A 20,869-nucleotide genomic window follows, 5' to 3' on the forward strand; every position below is an offset into this window, starting at 1 on the left:
CCTGGCCATGGCCACAGGACTGTGGGGCTTTCTGTGGACTGGAGGAGTGGTTTGAAGTCAGATCCACCCATTCTGGGTTCTTCCCTGGGCCAGCAGATCCAGATGCTGGCACTTCACTGCCTACAGTTCAGTCCTAGATACAGAGTCTGAGATAAAGAGTACAGCTGCCACTCGCAGGTAGGTATGCAGCCAGTTTCTGGGGAATGGGCACCCATCCTCCATGGATCAGTTGGATGTCCAGAGGCCAGACCCACCCGTGCCTTGCACTGTGTGGGCTACTCTCACCTAGTGCTCTCCAGGTCTTGTGGTCTGTGGCTCCCAGCCCAGTCCCTAGGCTCCCTCCTGCCAATCAGACACCATCAGTGGTCAGTACAGCCATCTTGGATTCCCCTCTGCTCCCCCCAAAATTTCAAGCATTGTCTTTTTTCCTTATTTTCAAGCCTTTTCTCTCTGCTCTTCCAAGAGTTTCAAATGTAGACCTAAAGTGTACCTCTCCCCCCTAACCTATTAATTTTGTTGTCTGCCCACATGTATGTTCCAGTACCCTGCCAGACGTCCTATATCCAGGACATCATCAAAGCAGCTACCCATAAGTGCTCCAGTCCAACCTCACGGATCATGTCAGCTGGATCTGCATTGCCTCTCTTAGGCACAGATGTTCTCAGATCCTGAACAGCAAATACAACAGACTGTTCTTCCAGAACCTTGCCAACATTTGAGTCTTTTAACCCCTGTCACCACCCTACTGTCAGCAGGAAGTAGTTAAGATGATTACTTTGCCTCTTATCCACTTGCAAAAGGCTGAAATGGTGTGCTCCAGGCCCAGGACAAACAGCTCCAGGTTCTCCCAGCACTCCTCGGTCCCTGTCTGCTGCAGGACATGGCTGACACACCCTGCCCTCCACCCTGAACTTTCAGGGCAGAACTTTTCCTTCCCTTTCACTATGTAATCTGGACATTTTGTTGCTCTTGCTGTTCTCTCTTTTCCCCCTTATATGGCAGCCAAAAAGCTGTTTTGATGAACCTGCATTTATGTACTTTAACTTAACTTACATAAAAACAACCCAACGTTCCTCATTTTTTAATTATAGGAAAAGGGAGGAATGTTAGGATTCAGCTTCAATCCACCTACCTGTGATGTCATTGCCCAGGGCCAGATAAAAGGACAGGCTCACCTAGCCCCTCCCTCTTTTACTCCCTTACTCCCTTTCTCTCTACCTCTTTCTATTTGGGGCACCCCTTCCCCCTTCCTTCTCTCCCCATGCTCACTTAATAAACCTCATATAATCTAGCATCTGTTGCCTGGCATCTTATTTCTTATTTTTTAATTCTTAAAGATAGTCCTCATGGAAATCCCCCTTCAGACCAGTTGATAGGAGCCAGGCACTCAGAAGAATTACATGGGGTGGGAGTTGGGTGAGGCAGGGTTATGTACTTGTTCTAAAACTAGAAAGTCTTCTGCTCGATTTTTTTTCCTCTACTAGGAAAGTTGAGAAGACACAGCAGAACTGAACCTTAGTTTGTGGACCAAAAAGACAAAGGTGGGAGGAGCCTTCAAGAAGGGCTCTTTGGGGATTCTCATCGTGTGCTCCTTCCCCTCCGTGAGGGGAGCATGAAGCCCCAACAACAAGCATGTTAGCTAGTGGGACATGGAGTGAGGTGACACACACATGCCTGTAAACCCAGCACTCCAGGGAGGCAGAAGCAGGTGGATTGCTATGAGTTCAAGGCTAGCCTGGTCTACAAAACGAGTCCAGGAGAAGAGCCAGGGCTACACAGAGAAACCTTGCTAGAAAACAAACCAGCCAACTAACCAACAACAGTTTCCTGCCAAGACTTGGTAGGGAAAGTATCACCATAGCTCTCAGAACAGAAGAGTGGATGACCTGGAGCCTCACAGCAGGATGCTACACAGTGCCTCCCTGGATCCCTGGGTGCAGGCGGCAGGTCCAGTGCTTTCTCTCCACGTCCATCTGTCGCGCACTGTTAATCATTTCTATTGGTGCTTCAGTGTTGACACCATGGTTTATCAGAACATGCTAAATGTTGGGCATCCTTCATCCTATTTGAGATGTCATCTTTAAGACAACCAAATGCTCTTTAACAGGTGCCATGACCGTGAGCAAGGGCCACCGCGCTCTCGCTTTCCAGGTGAAACGCCGAGTCAGTTGCAAAGTGGCCAGAATGCAAAGAGACAGGGACATTGGCCACCCCCAAATATTTGACCTGCTAGAAAAACCTAGCCCAAGGAGTGGACGAGGTTCATTTGGGGCTACTCCACATGAAGAGAGCTCAGGCCTCACATCTGTTTTTGCACCAGTTGTGGGATGGCTGACCCCCTCAGGATCTCTGTCGTCCTGGGTGCTTTTAGACATCCTAGACTGGCTGATGGGGTCACAGAACACTCACCGGAAACAGGAACAGGATTGGGATATCAATGAACCCAGAGCTTACTGCTTTAGCTAGACTGGCTGGCCATGAAGCCTCCCAGGACCTCTGCACTTCCCCAGCATTAGAATCACAGGCTGCAGTGCCACATCTGGTGCTGGGGACTGGACTTTACTGACTGAACCACAGTCCCAGCTCCTCTTATACCAGTGTTATGAAACGGTATGTCTTTGTTGTGGTTAGAAAATAAGTTAACTTCTCTTCTTTTCTGTGTAAATACATAATTCTTGAATTCACTTCATACGTTTGTTAAAGCGACGCAGATTCCCTGAGAATGGGCAAGCCTCCCTTGAGAGGAGGTAAAAATCCATGGGAGGGGGTGTGAAAGAGCAGCAGGCCTCACAGTGCCTCGGCAGAGCAGTTAGTTCATTGGCTGACTTCCTGCCCACTCCTCTCCCCTGGGACTGGGCTCAGGAGGGTGTCAAACAGTGCATGACTTTTCCCTCCTAGGAATGAGACAAAATGCAGACTTTCCAGGCCTGTCTGCCCAGGCTCTCCCTCACTGGACAGCTAAGCCACGAGGTTGAGTGAGTGCCCACTCTGAAGTCTGACAGGAAAGACGAAGAGAGTGAGAGAGAAGGTTCCTCGCAATTTGACATACCTCTTTAAGACAACCAAGCAATTGTTTCTTAAGCCCCTGCCTTACCCCAGTGCTTATCTGTGGAACAACACAGGCAGGAAAGCAGAAGACATTTTAGAGAAGGGCCCAAGAGATAAAAATAACCCTGGCCTCCAAGTGGAAATACAAGCCCTGCTGAGGGTACTTCCAGATAGTTTTTTCCTTCGGCCAACTACTGCAAGAAGCTTTCACATACCCGTGGCATCCTAGCAATGTTAACGCAACAAGAAAGCCATGAGGCCTTCCAGGGGGCCCTGGAAGCCAGAGCGGCCATGGCTTTGGGTCTACCGCAAACCCTTCATCTTCATCTTGGCTCAGAGAATTTCTTTCCCCCTCAGATCCCAGCTCCAAGCCCCAGTCCTCTGAGGAGAGCACCACCACTGGCACAGCCGACTCACCAGAGTCTCCTCTGGGTTCCCGTTGGCTATCTCCACCACGCGCAGGGCAGGATCCACCTTCACCTTGGCTCGAGCCATGAACTGGATGACAGAGGAGCTGTCCTGTGGGAGAGATGACAGGATTCGCTATGAGACTGTTCTCCAATGACGCTGAGAATGATTCGCCCGTGAGAGGGGCTGCGCGGAGCTCCATGAACACTCCACGTGCAGTTTTATCACTAAACTAGCAGCTTCCCCATCACAGGCACCCACAAGGCACACGCTTCTGGCATCTTCTGAGCATTCCTTTGGGTGGTGGAGGGCGCAGAGTCACCATTGAGTTTGCCAGTAACAAACACATGGAAGCCTGTGTGCTGTGGTTTCCGAGGGTGGGGGCCAGCTAGCTGGAGCTGGATACCGACGTATTCACAAAGAGCGGAGGAGAAGGAAAGCTGTTTAATTGTGTGTATCAAACCCCAGCCTGGCACCCCCAGAGGCATCTGATTCCCATTTTCTAGTCATCTACTTGCCCTGACCACAGCCCTCAAAACCAGGAAAGCTTAGTTACTCTTAACTCTTTCTTTGCTCCCGAGTGACGATGTCTCAGAGCTGAAGCTGTTGAACATTTTAGAGTATATCTTCTGGTGTGGTGATAGGGCTGGGACAAGGTGGGACAGACAAGCATCTAGTTTACAGATCAGGCTTAAGGGGCGAGGAGGGGGCTTCAGCCTCGGGAAACGCCTGTTGGCAGAAGCCCTTGGAAGTCTTGCCACGCGCTCAGTTTCAAAGCCACCATCCAGCTAACAAGACCATGGCTCCAAGGCAGAAATGGAGAAAAAATTTGGGAAAAGAAGTGGGTTGGCAAAATTAGGGCTTCAGGAAAGGCCAGCATCCCAGGCCTGGTAGCGCTGTCCGTGGCAGCTTCTCAGCTCCTCTTTGGGATGGCTGGGCTCTGCCAGCCAGGTGTCTTTAGCGTTTCCTCCTGTTCTGACTGAGTGCCCCTGTCCCTGGGGGAAGCCACTCTGGCTTGTACACGTCCCTAGAATTCTAGCATTGGAAGTTTAATTCCTGAAGCCATGCGCATGTGGAACTCAGGAGTAGCTTCAGGTAGCTAGTTAGATTAGGTGAAGCCAAGAGGGTAGAGGACTCACGTGCCCCGTGGCAGCTTCCTGGAATTGAAACTCTTTCTCCAAGATGGAGTAGAAGGTAAAGGGAAAGTCACATGTCTGGGAAAGTGAAGCTAGGAAGATTCTGGAAGCCCCTCTCAGCTTTGTAAACGGAGTAAGCAGCTGCTGGGGGGAGGGGATTTCTCAGAGTTCAGGGCTGCAGGGTCTTCCTTTGGGTTGCCACCTATTCTGGTGCAGGCTTTTCAGTGATGCAACGGCTATTTTGAGTCCTCCTGGCTCCTGTAAGGTGACCACTCAGCTCTACTCCTGAGGAAACCATAGCAGTCATTGGTTCACCATGTTCGAGTTTGCCCCAATCATTACTTTGGTATGTGTGTGTGTGTGTGTGTGTGTGTGAGAGAGAGAGAGAGAGAGAGAGAGAGAGAGAGAGAGAGAGAGAGAGAGAGAGAGATCTCCACAGGAAAAAACTGGCACACAGAAAAGTGCCACCACAGCACTAAGAAGCTCTCCCTGTGGTGCCACCATGTAGGACAAGGCCCTTATCAGGGGCTAAATCCATGTGCCATGCCCTTGGAACTTCTATGACTTATTTGTTGCCCAGTCCATGCTCCCTGTAATACTAACAGAAAATGGGCCAAGACAGATCTCAAGTCAGCTTTGACCCACACTGGCGAAGTATACAAAGAAACAATGAAGACCCCTCTCTCCGGACCAGTGGTTCTCAACCTTCCTAATGCTGCCATCCTTTGACGCAGCTCCTCATGTTGTGGTGACCCCGCCCCCAACCATAAAATTGTTGCTACTTCATAGTTATAATTTTGCTACTTTCATGACTCATAATGTAAATATGTCATATGCAGATGGTTTTAGGCAACTCCTATGAAAGGGTTCTTTGACCCCACCCTCAAAGGAGTTGTGACCCACAAGTTGAGAAACACTGTTCTAGACATGAGTTCCAAGGGGACTCTTTGCTTATCACCCAGGAAACCACAGAGACCACCCTGTAGTGGCACAAGGGGACCCTTGGCAGTATACTTCACCTGGGAGTTGTTTACAAATTATTCTTTTTTTGTTTTGTTTTGTTTTTTTTGAGACAAGATTTCTCTGTGTAGCCTTGGTTGTCCTGAATGGACTCACTTTGTAGACCAGACTGGCTTCAAACTCACAGTCTACCTCTGCCTCCAGAGTTCTGGGATTAAAGGTGTGCACCACCATGCCCAGTTTACAAGTTATTCTTAACAACCAGCAGCAGCAGCAGCAGCAGCAGCTTAAGAGTTTCATAAGCATGTATCAGTTGTCTGTAGTAACGAGCTTTAGTGTGGTATTTTCAGACACTCATAGGAACTCTGAGCTGCTATGTGTGAGGTCCACTTGAACTTCAGAGTTATATATGTGTTGGTCAAATCTACCATTGTTATTTTTTTAAATGTAATGCTAATTATGTCTATTTGTGTGCGTGTCTGTTATTTGTGTGTGCGGGTATGTGCACATGAATGCAGGACCCTACAGAGGCCAGAAGAGGGCGTTGGAGTTGCAGGCAGTTGTGACTGGCCATGTGGGTGCTGGGAACCGAACTCTGTCTAGTCCTCTGGAAGAACAGTCATCTCTCCAGGCCCCCATCTTTTTCTTTCTTTTTTTAAAAAACCACCCCTTCCTTTAATAAAAATAAAATTTAAATGATCCTGGGGGAGATTATCATTCAAAAGAGTATTTCTGTTTCAAAAAAAGCTTCCAGCAACTTAATAGTTTTGTAAATTTTGGTTTCCTGTATCTTCTGATCTTCTATTAATCAATTAATTTTGTGTGGGAGTGTTGGGAGCCATAGCATACATGAGGGTAGACAACTTTCGTTGGTCAGTTTTCCCTTTCCATCATGTGGATTGTGGGAGTGGAGCATAGGTAGTCAGGCTTGGCCACATGTGCCTTTACCCACTGAGCCATAAGCCACCCTCTGAATCTATATTTTCTATTATGAATCATCACTGTCACCACCTTAGGTATTAACAGTGATAATAATGGCTCGGTTAGAGGCCAAGCAGATGAAGGGTTGCTATAGAGCAGGCCCCCAGTGGTTGTGAAAAAGGCCTTAGGGACACTTCTAAAGAAATCCTATCCTCTGATGATTTAAAAAACGAGGCCTGACATTTCAAATGAAAACTAGTTGAGGTTAAAACAATAAAACCTCAAATTCCCTTGTCTGGAGCCAGACCTTGAGGTCAAAGGAAAATAAACACAACTCTAGGCTGAGGCCAGCCACAAGGCCTGTATTGATCCAAGTCCTCAGGGAGACTCAATGGCTCTGGAGCCATCTGGTCGACCCCCGGCCCCCAACTATGCTGTGCTAGGGGACAGGCCTGACACACTGCTTCAGACTTCAGAGGACCTGGGCCTCATGTGGCTCCCAAGTTAGTCTTGTTGCAGGCTGCAGCCTGTGCCATGTGACACCTCAGAGCTGTCACCTCTCTTGCCTGGGGCTGCATTGGTTTGGCTAACTCATGGGAACGACAGTTACTAGGATGTGGTCCTTGGTTACCACTGGTCCCTAGAGAAAGATGCAGAGCAACCAGCTCAGAGCTGCTTACAGTTACACTTAGCCCCTGTGACAAAAGGCCAAGCAGCAGCCATGGGACAGAGGGCGAAGAGATGGCAGAGTGGTCTTGACTGTAAGTGTCATTGCTCTGGGGACAGTGACAAGTGAGTGTTATGGGAAATACAACTGTCAGCAGCACTGGCTAAGATGGACAGGCCAGAGAGCTCGGGAACCAGGCAAGGGAGAGACTCCTTAGAGAAAGATGGTAGCCTATAGCTCACACCTGGCTTAACATTGTCCTAGACAAAGTGGGTATCCCAAGGAAGCCCTGAGTGTGAGCCCAAACTTCCCCAAACTCGTTTCCAAACCAGGGAACCCAGATGGTGTGTGGAGAGTGTAATTGCTACAGAGAGATTGGGGGGGGGGACATAAAGCAACACCTCACCCCACCCCCACCCCCGCCAGGGACTGCACCCCCTCAGGCTGGCACCTCACTGCTGGGTCCAATTAAAAGCTGACCGTGAGATGGCACTGACTGTTCTCACCTGGAGATGGCTTTTCTGCAGCTCTTGCATGTTTAGTCTTTTCGAATTAAAAATAAATAAGAACTCTGAGGCTAACGTGTGTATTTTACCTTCATCTTCAATTATTTCTGTAGCATCCTGTGACACATCATGCCAGCAAGATCTCATCTTAAAATAAATCAGGATAAACCTTTAATAAGAGCCAGAGATTTGCTGACTGGGGAATTTGGAACCATTTTGATAAACTCACAGCAGCAAAGTGAGCCAAGGTTCACAAGTCCAGCTTCTTTGAGGAATCGTTTGAACCAGCGATAAGGCAAATTAGGCCTCTTGTGGGCCAAATCTGGCCTGCTGTTTGTTTGTATAAATCAACTTTGTTTATTGTTTACTTGTTTGTTGTTTTTGTAAGTTATGAGTAGTCTCCAGCCTGAACTTCATATGTGACCACAGTATGTCACAATGTCCAAAGGCTGAACATGCATGATTCTGGTCCACAAAGCCTAAAACAGTTCTTGCTAGCCCTTGACAGAAAAGCCTGGCCAACCTTTGGTCAAAACCAAAACAAAACATGGTCCCCAAATCAGTAGAATTTGTAAGCTTGTCAGACAGCAGTATCTCAGATTCTATCCCCTAAAGAATCTGAGGTGTTATAAGCCCAAGGGGAATATATAGATATATTTGTTTTTTTTTTTTTTTTGAGAGTTCAGGCTGGCCGCGAATTGAGTGATCTGTCTACCTCTACCTGTGATTAAAGGTATGTGCCACCAGGCCCTGCAGGCTAGCCCAAGGAAAATTAAAGAGTGACAAAATGGCTGGGCAGATGAGAACTTCTGGAAGCTGATAGAAAGGCTGATTGCATGTAGTGCGCTCCCAGCATTCCACATTTCTAGTAAACTCCCAGGTAACAGTGCCAGTGCTGGGCTTAAGCATGAACACGGAGTGTCTGATGCTGTTTCTTGGCAACATCTGGCGGCTGAATTACCAATGGTGCATGCTGGGAAAGTTTGGCAAACAGCAGCGTGAGCGTTCTGGGGAACAGCTTTCAGGGGTTCTGGGTAACCCCTGAGAGCACAAGGTCTGTTCACAGACTCACCTTCTTCAGTATCTCTGTGTTCAGTAGCATGTACAGCTCAATGGTGCGGCTCTCCTCTTTAGGGAGAGCACTGAGGTTGCAGTGCAGTGTTAGGCAGAAACTCCCGGGCTTGTCACAGTCCTGAGGAGAAAATTTCCAGAAGGAATTAAGGGGCAGAGACAATCCAAAGCCATGTATAGAGCCGAGCATCTGTGGTGGCTGAGGCAATCCCAGGGTAAAGAAATCAAGAGGAAGCCGGATTCCATCTCTAGCTCCAAACTACAGAGCGGAATAGGAATTAAGTGTGTCCAGCCACCGAATACACATGTCCCAGCAATTCATTTAGAAAAAGTGATTTTTTTTTTTTTTTGAGCCGGCCGTGGTGACGCACGCCTTTAATCCCAGCACTCAGGGAGGCAGAGGCAGGTGGATCTCTGTGAGTTCCAGTCCAGCCGGGTCTACAAAGCTAGTCCAGGACAGCCAGGGCTACACAGAGAAACCCTGTCTTGAAAAAAAAAACCACAAAAACCCCACAAAAAACCCAAAAAACAAAAAAGAAAGAAAGAAAGAAAGAAAAAGAAAAAAACAAAAAGTGATTTTTAAACAAATAGGATATGCAGGGAGAGGTTGTGTAACATGAACTATTTCCCTTACTTTTTTCTGTTTAAAACTATACAACACAATTTTATTGCTGTTATTTGATATATAAATTGTATTTCTATGAAGAACAGCTTTTAAAATTAAAAACAAACCTGTAACATTTCTCACACCTTCAAACAAAACAAAACCCCCAAACTAACAAAGATGCAATTATGAATTGTCACCACCAGAGGGCAGTGGAAGGCTCACTGGCCTGCTGGGCTCTAGGGCTCTGTTCTCTAGTGTGGTGGGGAGGGAGTCCACAGTAGACACAAGTGGTTCTGAGGTTAGTCCTTCGGGAAAAGCTGTATTTCATAAAGACAATCAACTCTTCTCAAAACGAGACATTTACATGTTCTGATGTACTTTTATGAGTTTTAAACAAGAATACTTTCCAACTATGGTAAATTCTGCAGGTGCTGTGGCAGATTGATATCCTGGTCCTGTCTCCAGCGTGTGGGGGGTTGGGGTGTGGGGGGTGTGGGGTGGGAAGGGTGGGTGGTGGGTGGTAGGGTGGGGGGGGGATAGGGGAGCTTAAAAAACAAAGAAGCTGTATAACACCTTCTTGAAGAGACACATCAACCACCAAGGGAAGTTTGTTTCCAATTAAAAAAGAGGACTTTTCCTTTTGTGTTTTGAAGGATATCTCTTTTTGTCAGTTTTTCAAGACAGGGTTTCTCTTGTGTAGCCTTGGCTGTCCTGGATTTGCTTTGCCAACCAGCTGGCCTCAAACTCACAGAGATCCACCTGCCTCTGCTTCCCTGAGTGCTGGGCTTACAGGCGTGCGCCACTGTGCCCAGCTTGAAGCATACCTTTATATATAAAGTATACGTGTGTGTACATATATGTATACACCCGTGTGAAACTTCTCATGCAGGGGACATTTTCAGCCTGACCTAAAGTTGTGTGTAGCACACAGCTGGATGCCATTATACCTAGCTGTCCCCTAGGGCCTTTAAAAAGATGGGCCATCCTTACCATGTGCGCCAATAGGCAGCTTAACATAATCCGGACTCCTATAATCTCAATGAGCGATTTCTAGGTTAAGGTGGCCTGTGTGGGGCTATCTCTGTTATACTGATTGATGTGTGAAGACCTGCCCACTGTGGGAGGCACTGTTCCTAGGCAGGGTGTCCAGGACTGTGTGAGCTGAGCATGAGCAGAAAGGAGTCAGTTCTTACCTCTCTGCTTTGCTGTGAGATGCAGGGTGACTAAGCGTCCTGTGGCTTCCACAGAGGATGGGCTGAAGTTAACCTTTTCTCTCCTAAACTGCTTATGCCAGAGTATGTTGTCATAGTAAAAGGAAATAAAACTGAGATGGTACGCAAGTGGAAAAAAAAATTCCAAACCTCTAATAGCAAACAGTTGGTATCTCTAGGGCGGGAGATGTGTTCAAGTACATGTAGGATGTGCTTAGGTGAAAGTAAAAAGCTAAAAAAATGTAGTCAGGATGCAGGAAAGGGGGCTTTGGAAAAGTGAGGAAAAACACACACAGTGAGTAAGAAGAACAAATTGTAAGTGTACACCTTTGATATATTTTACATATGTTCTCACCCGGAGAACCAACTTGACCATGCTAGAGAACATTTTTTATCACTGTTACTATTTCTGAACTTCTTATACACAAAACATTCCAGAATGCTCCTTTAAGACTCATTTACTTATTATGTATACAGTGTTCTGCCTGCATGTACACCTGCAGGCAAGAGGAGGGCACCAGATCTCATTATAGATGGTTGTGAACCATCATTTGGTTGCTGGGAATTGAACTCATGACCTTTGGAAGAGCAGACAGTGCTCTTAACCTCTGAGCCATCTCTCCAGCTCCAGTATGCTCCTTTAGTCTTCTTTCATTTAGTATAGTTTCTGTGAAACTTACTTAAATTATATAGTATATGAAACACTAGTATAGTTATGTTTTACTTTTCATAGTTCTGTAATATTCCTAAATATGGATATAGCACAACTGTTTACTCATTATACTGTTGATAGATATGTGAATTGTTCTGATTTCGGCTACTATAAAATTGCTTCAAACATTCTTGTGTCTTTCAATGACACATATATTCACTTCTTGGGGATAGACCAGAAATGGTGCATTTTTCTAGGTTGCAGAATATATTCGTGTTTAATTTTAATAGAAATTGCTAGGAGGTTTTGCCAGTGTATTGTGTAAGAACCATGCCACTTTTGTAGATTCCTTCTAGGCAGAAACATCATTTACTTCCTGTTTGGTGGGTTGTAAAGGTTTTCTGTTGGTCAGGCAATGGAATATGAAATGTAAATTTAGCATTTTGATAGAAACCCTGGGTTGAAAAATAGGATTTGGTCACAGTCCTTGAGTCTTTCTGAGTTAGCTTATGAAAAGCAGATTTGAGAAATAAGAAACCCTAAGCAGAAGGATGGCTTCTTGTCTCCCACGTGCCTTCCCGTGAGGCCACGTGCCTTCCCGTGAGGCCTACCCTCATGGTCCCAGTCACTAAGCAACTTCTTACCAACACTTTTCTTCCAGACTTGGTGAAAAAAGCAAATATGGTGTGGAAGATATTTTCTTGCTCTTGAGGGATGATGCAAGGAGTTGGGTCCCTTTGGAAAGAGCAGCTGCCTTTCTCTTGGCTCACCTGGAAAGGGAGAGAGACCTGTTAGAGCCAGCGGCCTAAGAACAGAAAAGTCTGGCACAGCAGAGCACAAACTGTCCTGCTACCATTCTCTAGAAGACACGAATGGTCAAAGCGCATTTTGTTTTGTGAGATTCTTGACTGCGTTTCACAGTCTGGCTTTGAGCTCCTGGGTTCAAGATGTTCTCCTGTGTCAGCCTGCCTAGCAGCTGGGACCTCAGGCTTGTACCACAGCTCTGGCCGAGAAGTGTTTAAATTATGACAGAAAATATGACTATTAAGTCCTTTGTCTCACGACATGCAAATGCGATTTGAGGAACAGCTTTAACCTTCCACTTCCTGATTTCCAAGTTCATATACACACTTCCTTTCAGATAAGCATTTAGGAGGAGAAATGAAATTCAAGTTACTTGCTAACAGAATCAAGAGCCCTGGTCTGGAGCTCAGGTCTTCTGGGACCTTAAGTCCATCAGAGTTAAAGTGGGCCTCATGCATGGCCCATTGCTAGAAGTTTCTAGAATGTTCCATGGAAGCACCAGGATGCTGTAAAACCCTGTAGGATCTGCTCTTGAGAGGTTAAAAAGTGCATCAAGGGTTGCTCTGGTCCACACCTAGAAAAGCTCCAAGACTTGTAGGAAAGACACATTGACCCTCACTGAAGTCAGAGGAAGGCAAAGGGCTCCTCAGTGCAGGAGAAACTGGTACTTTGGGGTTCCAGGCAGGGGGAGGAACCTGATTGCCAACCCAAACTAGCGGGTTGCACACAAGAGCCCCTAGTGCGAGAAGTTGATGCTGACATCCAGCCACAGGTGCCAGCAGAGACATGCAGGGGATTGGGGGCAGGGGGCAGGGGGCTGGGAGCAGCAGCGAAGTGGGTGAGAAACAGCTAGGTCTTGAGGTCACCCTGGAGGGACAGAGTCACAGTTCACACTAATTTCTTTTTCCACCGGGCATCTCTGGGGTGGCTTGTGAGCAGGAAAGTGGTGGTCAGGCGATCTGATGCCTTATGACAGTCTGCCCCCGAGTGGAATGTGGGGCCGGAAGCAGAAACTGAAGTCTGCAGCGGGTGAAAATCTTGGCCATTGCCCTCCTGACTGTGGTTTACGTGGGGATCGTTTTCATCAGGAAATAACCCGCTTTCCTGGGAGACTCAGGGTGGTCTCCTTTCAGCAGGAGACTGAAGGCTCCTGAGGTCACCTCAGGGTCTGATGTGGTGCAGTTAAATTCAGCCACTCAGTCCCTGTGTAGGGTCACTGCTGGGGGAGGGGGGCGGGCACCGCTCTCACAGGACGGCAGGTCACAGTCGCGAGACCAGCTCTGAGGTCTTTCACAGTTTAGCAATTTGGTTCACAACAGTCCTATGGGACAGGGCCATGTCTGTTGCCAGTTTGAAGATGGAGATACAGGGCTGGAGAGATGGCTCAGAGGGTAAGAGCACTGATTGCTCTTCCAGGGGTCATGAGTTCAATTCCCAGCAACCACATGGTCGCTCAAAACCATCTGTAATGTGATCTGATGCCCTCTTCTGGTGTGAAGATGTACATGCAGGCAGAGCACTTGTATATGTAATAGTAATTAATAAATCTTAAAAAAAAAAAAGATGGAGATACAGGAACATAAGAGGAGGGCTGAGCAGAGGTGCTCTTGAGGTGCAGGGGCTAAGGCTGGACTATGGTGGGAGTCAGGGAGGAGGGCAACCATCCATCCTCTCTTTTACCCAGAATTCTCCACAGGGACCCATATTGCCACTCCCCTCCCCCACAACAGAAAGCTGACTCCTGGCCAGCCCTTGGGAGGTATGAGTGCCTGCAGGCTGGGAGGCCTGTTGTGCTGTGCCTGCTGGCTCTGGGGCTGGAAAGGGGGGACAGAGCACCCTGGAATGTTGGTTTTGGAAGGCAGTTCCCAGATCAGGCAGTCCTTGGCCTTGGCAGACAGATAAGGACCTGCGACCTTCGGTTTGGTGACTTATCCTAGGTCACGTGGCTGGCTGTTAGCAGCACCCTGAACGCAGCAGCGGAGCTCAGATACAATCCCACACACATTCCTCTTATTCCCTTCCCTTTGCTCCTCCTCTCCTTTTTCCCCTCCCACACCCCCAAAGCGTGAGAAAACAACCCAGCTCTGTCTCCTCACAGCCATGACAATGTGGGTTTCTGGGGCCTCGGTTTCCTCAGCCATAGAATTAGCACAACTGCCAGCATGATCATTAGCACAGTGGCTCCTAGGAGCTGATCCCATGCTTCCCAGATCATATGTGCGTCTTCCCGTGGAGCATGGGGACACCTAATGTTTTTGTAGAGATTAACTTACTTGTGTACGTGTGGGTGGGGCGAGGCATGTATGCCATGGCGCATGTGTGCGGGTCCTGGGGACCAAACTCAGGTTACCAGGCTTAGTAGCAAGCACCTTTACTCACTGAACCATATCTCAGCCAGGGGTCACCTCATCTTCCATCCTGCAGATAAGCAATTGTTGGGACATCCTCGTTCCCCCCCCCCCCCCCACTGGTTAGTTTAGTCTAACTGATCAACTGATCAAGTTAGGGTCCATTTAGGAAGAAAGAACTTCAGATGAAAAAAAAATACTTCTGTCAGATCAGCCTTGGGCAAGCCCATGGGGACTTTTCTCTTGATGTGGGAGGGGCCAGTTCACTGTGAGCAGTGCAGTCTCTGGGCTGATGGGCCTGAGCGAGCCATGGAGAGCAAGCCAGTCAGCAGCACCCCTCCATGGTCTCTGCATCAGCTCCTGCCTCCCGGTTCCCGCCTTGAGTTGAGTTCTTGGCCCTGGCTACTTTCCCTTCACAATGGACTGCAAACCATAAGCCACATTAACCCTTTCCTCCCCTAGTTGTTTTTGGCTGTGGATGTTTATGAAGACAAGAGAAAGCTAACAAGGACACCTCACAACTTGGTTTTAATCATCTTCTCTGCTCTAAGGCATGGGGAGATGAAGTTTTCTTGCCTCGTCACACCAAGCACTACTCTGCTTGGGTTTAACAGCCCCGTCCTGGGCTGGCTGGGGGCCCTGTGGCCTCTGCTCCTTGCTCACCTCTGCCACTCACTCTCTCTCATACTTTACCAGACTGCTGGAGGCCAAATACTTCCCGCAACAGGGCTCCTCCTCACAGGACCCCTGGGAATTGCGGGAGGTCTGTGGCAACTGGAATTTGCACAAAAGAACTTACTAAGTCCGCAGCCAGGGACAAGAAGACATGGGACACACTGCTGAGGGAGGCTGGATTCTGCCCAGGCAGTTATTGAGGGTTTCTGTTATCTGTCCCCTCCAAATCTGACCCCAAAGAAAACACTGTGTAAGCTCAAACCAAGAGATGGTGGTGACTTGGGAGACTGTCAGGAGCCTACGCTGTGGAGCCCAAGAGGACAGAGACATGACATGGTGGGAGAGTCATCCCGGGTGAGCAGCTAGAAGCCGCTAAGGTGTCAGAGGATAGCGTCCCATCTGCTCTTAAGTGCTCTCACTTTGTGAAACATGGGGCTTGAAGCCTGAAAGGAGGCTTCCTGGTGATGGTGTTGCCAAGGAAAGCTGGCCTCTTCTTTAGATAGCAGTAGCCTTTGTCTCCTGGGGAAAAAGGGGCAACACTCTAGGCTGAGGTCAGAGGAACCAGGACGTTTCCACATGTGAGGCTCAGGACCACAGTGTCTGTTATGGACCTGGAGAAGCTGCTTGCTGTTGGGCTAACCTTGAACTGGGCTAACCTTGAACTGCTATAGCTCTCCTACTCCAGCATGCAGCACCACACTGGGCTTGTTTTTCTAGTTCTAGCCCTCAAGCCATCTTCCTCAGAGCCAGGTGTACCTGTTTGTGGGCCCTGTCTATGCAGAGTCCAGATATAAAGATAATCCTAGTTCACATGAGGCACTGTTATAACAGGTAGGACACACACTGGATCCTGCAGCACCTTTGGGCAGGGACTACTGTCCTCAGTATGGAGACCACACGTCTGTCTAAATGGGGCTTGAAAAGAAGATTTAATTAAATATATATATATATATATATATATATATATATATATATATATATATATATGGAGAGAGAGAGGGGGGGGAGAATGGTGTGAGTTTTCTTTTTAAAGATTAATTTTCTCTTCTCTCTCTCTCTCTCTCTCTCTCTCTCTCTCTCTCTCTCTCTGTGTGTGTCTGTGTGATTATGAAGGCCAGAAGAGGGCATTGTACCCTGGAGTTGGAGTTATAGACAGTTGTGAGCCACCCAATCTGTGTGCAGGAACCACATTCATTCTCCTGCAATGGCAGCAAGTGCTCCTGAGGACCATCTCTCCAGCAGCCCACCATGCTGCAGTGTGTAAGGATACCTCCCGTCAGGTGACTGGAGTGCCCATCACCTTGGCTAGTTGTCTTTGTGTTGGGGATGTGCAGCTGTTTCTGTTAGCTCTCTCACTGCACCTCACCCCTATCAAACCATTTCCTTCCCTGAGCCATTCCCCTTGCACTCCAGGCTTGTGGCCACTGTCTCACCCACTACCGTGAGGTCACCTTTTCCAGCTCCCACCTGTTAAGAACATGTGTATGTTTTCCTCTGTGCCTGCCTCACTTCTGACCTACCATCCTCCAGTTTCCTCCACGTTGCCACAAACAACAGGATGCCATTTTTTTCCCCCTTAGGGCGGAATACCACTCCATTGTTAAAATGGGCTGGTTCTGAGAGTGGAGTTGGGGAGTTGACCGCATATAAGAGACAGACAAACAGACAGACGTCAGAGGTATGCTAGGCACACTGTGACTCCAGTCTCTCTATTTGTCACCCACAATTCACAGATGCGAGGGGGGTCTGAGAGCTTAAGTAACCTGTGCCTATTCGCTCTGAGAGACTGGGAAGCCCCTCTCCAGAATCCCTGCTGGGTGTTCCCCGCCACACCCTGTGTCCACAGCACCCAGGCTCTACAGCCAGTGTCCTGCCTCTGATCTCTCACACTCTGACCTCTACACAGTTTGTCCATCCCAGCTTCCCAGCATTCCTGACTCAGAGGAGCTAGAAGGCTTCCCGCAGATCTTGAGGAGGAAGACAAAGGAACAGAAAAGCAAAGGTACACACAGTAGCCTTGGGTTCATCCTGAGACAAGCATCAGTGAGTGTTATAACAGGTGGGACGTGCCCCTCACTTTCACATGTTGATGTGCTTGGAGATGTGGACTCAGGTCACACGGTTCTCTACCACCATAAATGAATGAATTCATTCAAGCACCACAGGCCTGGTGGGCTATCATGAGATTGCTGTCTTGTTTTATTTTATTTTATTTTTGTTTTTTCGAGACAGTTTCTCTGTATAGCTTTGGCTGTCCTAGACTTGCTTTGTGGACCAGGTTGGTCTCGAACTCACAGCGATCCGCCTGCCTCTGCCTTCTGAGTGCTGGGATTAAAGGCATGTGCCATCACGCCCGGCTTATTTTATTTTTTGGAACAGGGACTCACTATGTAGCCCTGGCTAGCCTCGAACTCTTATGTAGATCAGGCTGGCCTGGAATTCACAGAGGTCTATCTGCTTCTGCTTCCTGAGTGCTGCGATTTGAGCTGTACACCAGCATGTGTCCTGAGACTGCTGTCATAGCAGGTGACCCCCCCGCCCCCCCATTACTCTGGAACAAGAAGCCCTCACAATGCCAGCGCTGTACCCTTTGACTTTGTAGCTTCCCAAACTACCTGCCACACGAACCTCTATTCTTCATGTTGTTATCCACTTTGCACAACAGAACTCCGGGCCTTGTAAGCAAATCTTAGGAGCAGGTTGGTTCTGCAGAAGGATGTGGGGGGGTGGGTGGGGGGGAGCAGTGAAGGCTCTGAACCAGTGAGGAGGATCTGTGATTTGAGGTGTGCACAGTTACCTGCCTGTAGTTTTCTTAACACTTAAAACAAACAAACAAACAAACAAACAAACAAAAAACAAAAAACAAAAAACCTTTCCTTTCCTTTCTTTGTCTCTACATAGCTCTGGCTGGCTTGGACTCACTATGTAGATCAGGCTGGCCTTGAACTCTTACCTTCTGAGTGTGCATCACCGCACCTGACCTTGTAATGAGCACTTTAGTGAGCACATCTGAGGCCCGGATGCCCCTTTCATCAGTTTTAGCCTGCTCTCCTGATGGCACACCGATGGCTAGGGGTTCACAGAGAAGGTCATCAAAATGTGCCTGGCTGCACAAGGGAAGCCTGACCGAGCTAGCTGAATATCACTTAGGACCCTGCTTGGAGTGGCCCTCAATGTGGCCCTTGGTGAAGTTGACTTAAAACTAGCCCGGAGCTGACTTGGAGAAGCAGCACAGGTTCTCCTCCCCCCCCCCCCCCCCCAAGAACATGTGTTTCCTGTTAACTCACGTTTCTCTGTCAGCCGACAGTCTGTTCCCTGTTACTTCCTTGGGCCACTTTCTGTATCATGTTACATAACCACAGCTGATGGCAACTGGGTAAACACAGCCAGCCCCGCGACTTAACTGCTGGGCCCCTCTGAATTCTCCGAATTCACACGCCCTTTGAGATGGGAAACCCAGAGAATGTTTTGAATGCCAGTTTTGCTAATTCAATTACCAGCCAGCTACTCTGGGGATGGAGCTATCCCAGGACAGGGTGAGTCACACTCTATGGGGTGGGGGTGGGGGGATGGGGGGGTGGGGGGATGGGGGGGTGGGGGGCAGGAGCAGGGCTTGCTGTGCTCCATAGTGGTCACTGGTGACATCCACTTAGGACTCTCTAAAAAGCTTGAGAAAGGGTACCAACTGGTTAATCACACCTGACCTAATATAAATGAGCCAGTCACAGTCTGGTCCACTCAGCAACAGTGAACTGCAGTGATTTTCTTGACCGCATCTCATTTTATCTCTTCTGTTAAGTTACATTGCTGTTAAGTTACATGGCTACCAAGAGTTTCTTGGTACTAGGTGGTGGATGGTAAAAGACGACATTGTTTTCCTTACGCACCCTAAGATTTGCATTTTCAGCACCCGCATCAGGCCATATGATATTGCAGACCCAGAGAGAGTCGGGTGCTCAAAGTAAGCCCTGTTTTTCCAGCTATGATGAGCTACTTAATGTAAGGCCAGAGATGGAGATGATGGTCCTGGTGAGTTCCTGACTGTGGATGCACCCAGATTTATGTTACCCATGTTTTGAAAGGTTGAGAACACTGCTTCGGAGTGTCGATGCCCCAGAATTAAATAAAAGGGCAATAGAGCGCTCTTAGAATGGTCTGTGGGCGTGTCCTTCTGAAGAGCGACAAAATCTTACACTTTGGGGGGAGACTCCCTGCTTATCAGCTTGGCAGGTAATTCTGTGTGTGTGTGTGTGTGTGTGTGTGTGCGCGCGCGCGCGTGCGCACGCATGTTCCTGTATATGTACATGTGTGTCAGTGTGTGCACATGTATGCGTGTGCACGAGCACACATAGCAGAGGGCTAGGGTATCTCAGCGAATCTGGAGCTCACTGGTTCAGCTAGAGCAATTGGTCAACACGCCCTAGGCATGGATTCTCTTGCCTCTGCCCACCCTGGGGCTGTTGGTGAGCACTGCCAGGCCTGGTATGTGCTGGGATATAAACCCCGTGGCTCATGCTTGCACGCCTAGCACTTTCCTGCCAGTAGCACATCTCCAGCCCCGAGTTCTGATCTTTCTCATCTTTCTTTCTACATGTAGCTAGAGGTTCCAACACACAAACAGGATTCAAAGAGGAAAGCGGTTCTCAACATCACAAGCTCTTTGAGGTAAGCAGACAGAAGGCTCTGGCTTTGGCTAGTCCTGCCCCTGCAATGCTCCAGAGCCAATAGGGACTCAACTAGACAGTTTTGCTGTGGAAATGGCATATGACAGCTGTCCACAGTGACGGCTCACTTGAAACCTGCAGAGTTGGGGACAGATCAGGGCCACCAGAATAGCCTAGTGTCCTCTGATTCTAGAAAGAAAAAGACAGTACGTTTATTGTATTTGTTCACTTATTTGTCTATGTGGCTTGGCAGCAGGGACCTTTGCCAGCTTGCTGGCCCAGGGGAGTAAATTTAAAATCCCGAAAATGTCGTAACTTTGATTTGGATATTTTCTTTCTAGCTGAAAATCATACTCTAGAGAAAACACTTTTCTTCCCAGCCATTTCCTGACCCCTAAAGGCCACCTCACCGAAGAAAGCTGAGCTCTGTCTGAAAGGTCAAGAGGTTGCCAAGACCAAAGGTGAGACAGAAAAGGAAAGAAGCTGCAACATCCACACAAGACTGTCAGCCTCTCTCTGCGAGTCCGCCATCTCTTATGCTATAGAGGAATGCCTTTTATTTCCACCAGCTGGAGGGCTGACGAACACAACGCTTTCACCCTCAGTCCTGAGCCCCACCCCTTTCCCTCTTTGGGGGCGATGAACCAACATGTTGAAGAGTCAAGAGTGCAGGCCACACCAGGCTCCCCATAAAAGAGAATTCATTTACATGTCATCAGAGAAGGGCAGGCCCCAGAGGCAGCCCATTTCCAAAGCATGGGATGATCTTTGCTGGAGCTAAAGGGATACAGATGGGAAGTAGTTTTAGAGATGAAGTGACACCAAAGAATTTCCAGATGTGGCTGGATCTTCTGTGGTGAGAGATGGAGGCGTCAATACATTATCTGAGCACTTGACGCGCAGGCCAAAAAAAAAAAAAAAAAAAAAAAAAAAAAATGCTCGCCTTCCAAGGGTGACAAGATGCATTGGAAGTAGACCGGTCTACTGATTTGGATAATGAATGAGCCCGTCACCCCGCCCCGCCCCCACCCACTGGGACATGGCATTGTATGCCTTTGTTAAAATTCCAGTTTTAGCTCTCGGATCCCTACAGCAAAGAACAGAGTTCACACCCGCGCAGCTTTGCAGAATCCACTCTGTCAGGTATTACTTGATGAGTCCCCTTTAATCAGAAGCTCAGGGACCATCTCC

At 48.2% G+C, this 20,869-nt stretch overlaps 1 protein-coding gene across 2 annotated transcripts in view; it reads right to left on the reverse strand.

Moving 5' to 3' along the window:
• The window catches only part of ITGA9 (integrin subunit alpha 9), a 316,744-nt gene that overhangs the window by 22,647 nt on the left and 273,228 nt on the right, over positions 1-20,869 (reverse strand). For both annotated transcript variants that reach the window (XM_084754233.1, XM_084754234.1), the window contains exons 24-26: positions 11,832-11,957; positions 8,719-8,838; positions 3,466-3,567 (exon numbers count right to left, since the gene is read on the reverse strand). In XM_084754233.1, coding sequence (XP_084610359.1) covers positions 3,466-3,567; positions 8,719-8,838; positions 11,832-11,957 — 348 coding nt within the window. The remainder of the gene's footprint in view (positions 1-3,465; positions 3,568-8,718; positions 8,839-11,831; positions 11,958-20,869) is intronic.

Source organism: Acomys minous (genome assembly GCF_964271855.1).
Source record: "Acomys minous genome assembly, chromosome: 13".
Taxonomy (NCBI): domain Eukaryota; kingdom Metazoa; phylum Chordata; class Mammalia; order Rodentia; family Muridae; genus Acomys; species Acomys minous.